Source organism: Morone saxatilis, unplaced genomic scaffold (genome assembly GCF_004916995.1).
Source record: "Morone saxatilis isolate NCDOM2014 unplaced genomic scaffold, NCSU_SB_2.0 Contig5, whole genome shotgun sequence".
Classification (NCBI taxonomy): Eukaryota; Metazoa; Chordata; class Actinopteri; family Moronidae; genus Morone; species Morone saxatilis.
In genome coordinates this window covers 6,114,149-6,122,543 of record NW_023340095.1, presented here as the reverse complement: position 1 = coordinate 6,122,543, position 8,395 = coordinate 6,114,149, and the positions used below count along the sequence as shown (strand labels likewise).

At 41.4% G+C, this 8,395-nt stretch overlaps 1 protein-coding gene across 1 annotated transcript; it reads left to right on the top strand.

Moving 5' to 3' along the window:
- The first annotated feature begins 4,224 nt into the window (after nt 1–4,224).
- Nucleotides 4,225–6,562, top strand: LOC118339379 (pancreas transcription factor 1 subunit alpha). Its single transcript, XM_035676980.1, has 2 exons — nt 4,225–4,946; nt 5,807–6,562. The coding sequence occupies exons 1-2, from the start codon at nt 4,367–4,369 to the stop codon at nt 5,842–5,844; spliced, it is 618 nt and encodes a 205-aa protein (XP_035532873.1). The 5' UTR covers nt 4,225–4,366; the 3' UTR covers nt 5,845–6,562.
- The last annotated feature ends 1,833 nt before the right edge of the window (nt 6,563–8,395 follow it).

Sequence of the window (8,395 nt, the reverse complement as noted above, 5' to 3'; positions counted from 1 at the left end):
AGCTCAAAGCTAAAAAGCAGTTTGTGATTTCAAATGAAGAATATTAGCATTATTTTTGACAATACAGTCCATCTTTTGCAGTCAGGTGATTTTAGTGGGAAGTTGTATTGACATCTGGTATTCTGCAGGTGTCACTCACCACCGATGATTGCAGTCTTCACATTCCTACTGATCAGTCGTCTCCCATAGACTCTGTGGCCGTGCCCAGATTGGGATTAATGAATATAATAGTGGACTAAAGGGGAAGCTTACAATGTGCTGTACACATGTACTTGTACACACATATAAAGTCATATTATATATAAATACCACCTGTTGTCATGCAGTGTATACACATCCATACTGCAATACTGATGTGTTTTTATCAAACTGGGGGCTCAGATCCAGCTTTAGGCTCTTGCTTGTCCAGGGAGAGGGTTGGTGGCCCCAGAGGGGTGTTTGCTTAAGGCCCATTTAACGACCATGATGCTTTTTCCAGACCAGACCCAGGCCTGAAATGCAGACAGGAATGGGCGTAAGGCCAGTAAGCTGCTACTTAACTTTTAGAACCAGAATCATTTCTTTGGCAGGTTTTGTGGACGTACCTGAGTTTGTCTTGGTAGCACACATCACACAAATGACTACAGTATAAGATCACACATCAATCATGTGTTGTTGCCCCAAAGTTGCAACAACAGTTTCTAGGAAATGGATGTTACCCCAAATCCACAAATACTTCACATGCAAGAGAGGTTTGCACGCAATCATTCGAGGCATTTCCTGCATTATGTTCATTCAGTTGACTGGCGTGCCCTTTGAAGCCGGGCACATACTGTTCATTGCATTAATGCTGATTGTAGCTTACCTTTAAAGGTAAAGGCCTGAGGCTATCTCAATCCTAATCTGTGGTCAAGGGTAACTTCTGCTCTGAGCTATCGCTTCAATGTGCCGTGACACTCTAATGGCTCAGTCCCAGCACGGATCAAAGAGCTGTTTGTGGCCAACGCTGAAGATTACACTTGGCTGCTATGCCATTCCCTCACAGCAGCCAAGACAGATCCCAGAGGCTTTCAGAACCAAGATGTTTATCGGCCTTGTACCCAAACAAACAAGATGTGCGTCAGTGAACAGAACCCTGAAATGTTAATCTTTCTTTTGCATTGACGGACTATCTCATCGTCTGCTGCTTACAACTTTCTGTGTGTGTGTGTGTGTGTGTGTGTGAGGGAGACAGAGAGAGAGAGAGAGAGAGAGAGAAAGAGAGAGAGAGAGATGGGGGAACAGATGTGAAAGTGTTAGAGAGAAATAAGAAATAGAAAGAGAAATAAAGAGAGAAGGGGGAGGTTTGGACATAGCAGCAGCATTATTGCAAAGCATTCTGGCACCAATTCTGAAAACTAGAATTTAGCAACACAGCTCAGTAATTTGTAGGAAATGACACAAGCGCTGTGTGAGCTAACGCTGTCCACTTTAACCTCCCAAAACATGTCACTTATTAAAGATCACAATATTATAAAGCACATGAAAGAGCAGGTGGATCAATTCTAATGTGCGTTTGATTCTCAGTTTCATTAACTTCCTTGTTTTTTCCACACAGTAACACCCAGGTGGGAAACAGCTTCAAAACCGCAGTCCTAATTGCGAGCATGTGGCCTTGCGCAGCGTCCAAGGCGCACTTGACTTTTCCACGCTGTCCTGTCATCTGGGCTGGAAGCCCTGGACGGGATCTTACAGCACATCCCATCGGAGGAGCACGTTTGGGCCGTAATGCAGCCTGCATGTCAATGAATTACCACACACACACACTGAATCGACTGTTTATAAGCAAAAACCAGATTTCACGTCTCATAAAAAAAATCGGGAGACATAAAAGCCCATTTTCCCCATTTTCAGCTACATCAACTCAGTGTTGCGTTTACGGTCAATCTATCATTCTCCCCATTATTTATTTCACATTTTCTGAAGGGTTGCGATCGTTCGTTCTTTCCAAACCCTTTAGTCCTCTTGAATTGTTGTATAAACAATAAGGCAGATCTGAATCTGACAGGCGCGTCTCTTCAGCCCGGAGCAAACCAATCCAAGACCGTCAGCTGGGAGAGAGGTGCCGCCGGCAGGCTGGCAGAAGGTCCTGACAGGGCCCGCACCTCTCAGTGCAGGCTGTCAGCTCTTCTTCAGTAATTAGGAAGCCAAGCAAACACACTGCGTACTGCAGAGCCAATCTGAAAGAGTTTTTTTTTTACCATGACGTGCTATAAAACTGTCCATCTGAGTGAGCAAGCCCCTGCGTCTATAAAGCAGCTCCTGAGTCTTAAAAACCGTTTTTATGGAATGAGATAATTTCGGCTTTATTTTACGCGTGGTCCTTTTTTTTTAAATGTGACAAAAAAAAAAAAATACATTTTTTTGTGATTTAATCCTACACCACAGCTCACACACAATATCACACTTTCATTTTAGGCCATGCATTTCAATTTATACGTTCTCATCCAGTTTAATTACAGTTAAAAAAAGAGTCCTGTGTGGTTAAACTGGTTTTTTTAAGTAGTAGATTGTGTTACCTCCATTTGCCAATTAAATCCCCAGCAACCATTACAGGACATCCGGGATTAAAGGTAAAGAAAGTGGATTTGATGACGCCTCATTTTAAACACTACATACACATTTTCTCCTTCGTGCCTAATTTACACTCCGAACGCTTTTATTGACTTTAAAAACAAGATGCTGGGCTGGATGACAATGCGCCCATTAATCAGGATGTTGTCCTTTCAAATGTATCAGTCTCGTGGGTTAATTGAATTGTAGGATGGAAAATGGTTAGAGCAACACTGGTGCTGTAGGTTCATTAACTATTGTAACTCAATCCTTTGGAAAATAGCAGAAACTTTGATTTGTTTCCTGAAACAAATACTGAGGTCCCTGCAGGGAAATCAAACTCATCAAAGAAGAAAGCCGAAGAGATTGTAGCCTTTATATTGTTCCTTCAATATGCAAACAACTTTCGTGCGTCATCTTCAAAAAGGTCATTCATACTGGAATTTTTTCTCCATTGAAATCACATCTGCAACTATTTAGGAGGAATAAATTATTTCCACGCCATATTAAACGTGGATACATCTAACACCTCAAGGAAACGAGCATGAAATAGGATTAAAATACAGGAAAGAGATCCTGGAATCAATCGGCCTGGATGTGATCGAAAATTGATTATAAAAATACGATAATAAACATTTTTTATACTTTAGAATGACTTAAAATACAAGTGTCTCTATAATCTGTGAGGCTAAAGTGTTTGGTACTGCCACCAGCTGTTAGTCCCAAGCTTCACCTGTCTTAGTGTTAGTTGTCTGGATAATTCTGGTTAAATCAGCTGCTGCTACAGCGAAAGGCCTCATGCCGCCTGTGTTTACTGCAACAAACAAATTCCCTTTAAATTAGCATCCTGAAGGACTTTGTCAAATCAAAACCACGTGTCAGCAAACATACAGCCTTCTTGAATTAAAGTGCATCGCCAAGCTGCCCTCCATCCAACCTCGAAGAAAGAACTCGCTTATTTGATTAACCCCAGAGTAATTACAGCGTGCGTCCTCTCCATGGGCTTACATTTAGTCAGTCATATCATTTACAAATTAGGAGTGCATTAATGTGGCTACTAGACTCAAATTATGTGGGACGAGTTGTGGTGATACTGTTGGAATATTTTACATCTTGTAGGTCTGTTTGGTATCTGACTTCAGTGCATAAAAATATGTCTAGACCAGAATAAACCCAAAGGCAAAACATAAGAAAATGCTCCTTTCCCATTGAAATCTCGTTACATTTTGTTCTAACAAAGAGCTTTCATATGTTTCTGACAGTAGTGTTTGTCAGCTGAGCTTTAATAGATAAAACAATCCCATTCAGGGGCCACCGGGCTTGCGTGGCCTGCTGCGCCATAATGCTTGGCACAAACCCTCCAATGACGGTTCAACACTGAGTGTTTTTTGTCAATATTAGCGGGACTACTTGGGAGGAAGTTTATAATTGGACACGTGTTTTCCCCGCTTTTTGTCGTTTGGAGATCAACTGATTCCTTTGTAATTCGTTTTTAAAGCAATGAACGATCCACAAGGAGGGGTAAAGTGTTCTTAAGAGCTCCCTTTCAGCCTTTAGAATTGGCCAGAGCAACCCGCCGGGAAACATGGAGGCCCTGGAAGTATTTAATCCAGGAGATGTGCCCATGAGGCTGTCACACAGCAGAGATTCAGACATGTGCAGGTAGGCAGTTACCAGGTTGTTGAAGAAACCCCGCTCTGCTCTCTGCCTTCAGAGACTTTATCCTTCAGTCCTGCACAGTTTAATTTTCCGACCAGAAAAAGAAACAGAACAATTCCATATTTATTTGTAAATTATGGAGGACATACTTTTTGATTTCGAACAGGATGGCAACACTGATTTTGCATTTTGGGGACAGATGGACCAAAACTTCCAGCTTCAGACGCAACTGGACACTTTCCTGCTGGACTACACAGCAGCCACAGGCCAGCTCTCGCCCTGGTCCTCCTTCGGCAGTCAGTCCATGTTCCCGGAAGCACAGCTGACCTTCACCGACCTCGACGTGCAGTCTCCGGGTGCGGGTGTCTGCGCTGAAGGGGAAACCTCCTCCGTGGACGAACCCCTGGAGGTGAGCAAGCGCAGGGCGCGGCGGCTAGTGACCCATCACCCGTACAAGGTGCAGCGGCATGCCGCCAACATCCGGGAGAGGAAGAGGATGCTGAGCATCAATTCCGCCTTCGAGGAGCTGCGCTGCCACGTGCCGACGTTTCCCTACGAGAAGCGGCTGTCGAAGATAGACACCCTGAGGCTGGCCATAGCCTACATCGCCCTGCTCAGAGAGATCCTCATGTCGGGCTGCGACCCCAAATCCTACGTGGATGAGTGCATGAAGAATGGCTACAAGAATCAAACCAACGCCATCTGGAACACAAGTGGTGAGCTGGTCGCTATCATTAGCCCATGAAGTTGTCATTAACTAATTAATGATCGAGTATGCAGATGAGATCAGAGTAATGTCAAAGCTTAACTTGAGCCAATGTGTTGACAGGAACATTAATAACAGCATCATCCATAACCAATGCATTGTCAGTCTTATCTCATCCAGTTTTTTGCTAAATGTTTGGGCATTGTTTTTAAAAGAGACAGGATATATAATATATATTTTCCTTAGAATATTACAGAATCTTTCTTTATATATGACTTAAATTAGTCCTGAATGAAACATTATGGTCATAAACAAACCAAACTGTGAAATACCTGATATTTAAAGCTTCAATTAAGTTTATCCTAATTAGCCAAATATGCTTCATTAACACGTTATAATAGAGACCATCACATACAACACACAAATAAAAATGAGTTTTTTCTTGTCTATATCTTTGTTAAGCTAAGAGAGGTTTTTAAAGGTTAATTGAGATGGAATTGTCTTTCAGTGGACAGAAAGAATGAACTGTTGTTATTCACAGTGATCCCAGCATACTGACATTCATTTTAATCAGCTTGTTGTGTGTCTGCTGCACACTTTTATCCCCAGGTGTGTTTCCCTCATGCATTTGCTGTTAAATGAGCCTCATTTCACCAAAACACAAGTAGCTGTATTCTTACTGCCTCCATGCACTTAACTAATTCTGTGGGAATCTGCTCTGAAGCCTCTTTATGGGGCTTTTCAGCAGTAAGTGTGCCCCCATTGTGTAGCCCCAGACCTAGGACTTGTTAAACAGTCATTAAAATGTATCAAAACTTATATGTTTGTCCTGCTTTTGTCTCCTTCTGCCCCCATGTTTTCCCTTCCCAGATCTGACAGCCCGCCTCTCTTGGATAAAGTGGGATTAACTGAGGATCATGGGGCACCCTGAGTGTGGAGATTGCATCGGGGAGGAGGTTCAGGTTTGTTCCTCCCTCTTCTCTCTACATGTCAAAGACAGGCGGCCGGGCCGGCGTGACAAACCCCGACCGATCGACATCTGCAGACTTCTCAGCGGGTCACACACCTCCAGGCTTTCTCAACCCCATCTACTCCTTCGTCCTCGGTGGCTTTTAATATTCTAATTTATTGTTGACTGGTAATTGAGAGCCATTGTTTCTGGAGCTCGGGGGGAAAGAGGGTTGGCAGTGTTTGCCCAAATGGATGGCACTTGTGAAACAGAGAGAGAGAGGGGCACTGGCATGAGACTGAATGGACTCTATAAGGGCTCATACTTCTGCATGTAGCGCTGAAGTGTTTTCTGGACTCTCGCTCATTAGTCTGCGAGTCGATGTGTTAAAAAGAGCCTTGGTGATGTAAATGAGACAATGGGCGTTAGAAGCAGAATCAGTGCAATGTGTTTTAGCATGTCAGGTGCTGTTTCCAAAGATGGCAAGGCTAATCTGTTTTATGTGCAACCTCTATCATCTGTTGTGTTATTTATTCATTTATTTATTTATAATGATTGCGTATTTATGAGAAAATACTTGTATTTGTACAAACTGTGATTATTTATTGTTCTGTAACTCCATAAGACTGCTGTGTTTATTTTGATTTCCTGTACATTTGAAGCTACTCCATATGTGAAAGTGGATCACAACTTTAATTTAATGTGTTGGTTAACAATGATCTCTACTGAAGATCATAAAAAGCAACCTATCCCTCTCCAGTTTGGTTTTATTTGTGGTATTCCTTGATGTCTTTTTGTACTGGGGTCTTAAACCTGTTATAGAGGTCAGTCAAGCACCATCATCTCTCTCTTGGGCTAACACATTGTCCCTGATCTTTTTTCCTGTTAGCTTTCGATAACACTTAAATTTGGACGGATATTTCTGTTCATAGGGGACTAAGTTTAACCAATTTGTTATTACAAACACCCCATAAATGTAGTCATCACTTTAGGACAGTGAGTCCAGGTGCGGTGGAGCTGTGCTCACCAAATGATCAGTGTTACAGGTGTCCTTCCTCAGAGTGAGCTTTATTCCCAGCTTTTAACAATTCCTGTGCCTAACAGCATGATGGATGGGCTTCTAGTGCTATCCGAGCCAACCCTCAAAACCGCTGTGAAAAAGGACAAGATTTTCATGTTTAAGTTAAAAGGTAATAAAAAAACAGCCTGATACTAATAATCCTATATTTCTATATTAAATGTCATCATCTAGTGACATGGAATGCCGATTACTTTGTGGTGGCATCACTGAAAAAACTACAGTAACAACTGTGACTGGCATCATTGTAGCAATTTGTAAATGAATGGATAGATAACTAATACAAATATTTTGGGCTGTCAGTGCAATTAAAAGTAGATTTATTTGATATGGGAGTAAGGAACTATGAAGCATCAATATGAAGCATTAATTTGTAGCATGAGAAGATTCGACTCGGTTAACAAGTACATTTTTTGTTATTGATAACTTGCCAGTTATTGCTGCCTGGCTAAGACAAGAAAGCAGTCTACAGCCTTGTTAGCGCCTCTGAGAGGCTGTGGTAAGGTATAGCTGTGATTTAAAGGAACAGTTAGTGGTGAATTTGCAGATTGCAACTTTGCCTTACCCTCACCTTTCAAGCATGTTTTGAGCTACCGTAGAAACACCGCTCTTCTTCTTTAGATAAAAACAGCTCATTTTAATGTAACACAATTCTTATTTTCAGGTGATTATGCACTCATGAAAACATACCTATATTATATTCCATTTCTGCCAATAGATCATTCTAAATGTTACACACTGGACCTTTAAGCTAAACATCAGCATTAGCAGGTAAAAAGTTTACAATGTTCACTATCTTGTTCGTGTGTTAGCATGCTAATGTTTGCTAATTAGCACTAAACACAAAGTAGAGATAAGATTCATGTGAATGTCATTAGTTTTGCAGGTGGTCATAAATCTGTTTAAAACAAGTTTTGAGCTAAATGGGATGTCAGAGGATCACCAAATAATGCACCCCACCAAAATTTATTCAGCAGTGTAGTTTCTCTGCCTGAGCTTTTCTCTTAACAGTCCACAGATGTTGCTCCATGTACTAGTCAGATGTGTAAAACAGGCAAAGGGAGTCAACAACATACCCATTCTTCTTTTACACGTGTGATTTTAGTGCCACTAATGGAGCCCTTAGGAAACAATTAAGAAGCAACCCATTGAGATCTACACATAGCTTACAGGTGATGTATAGCTGATGAATTTCTGGTTTGAGAGTTTTGGTCACAGTAAATTAAAAATGGGTCCCTAGTTATTCTGAAGACCAAATTAATTACATTCAAACCTTTATTTTCGAGTTACTTGAATTTATGCGTTGGCACAATTTTCCACGTATTTTACAGAATGACAGGATTCAATAAATATTAGTACTTGGAACAACAAACGCTGTAAAATTTAATTTGAGTCGATTTATCCCATTTGGAAACATTCAATCAATTACTTT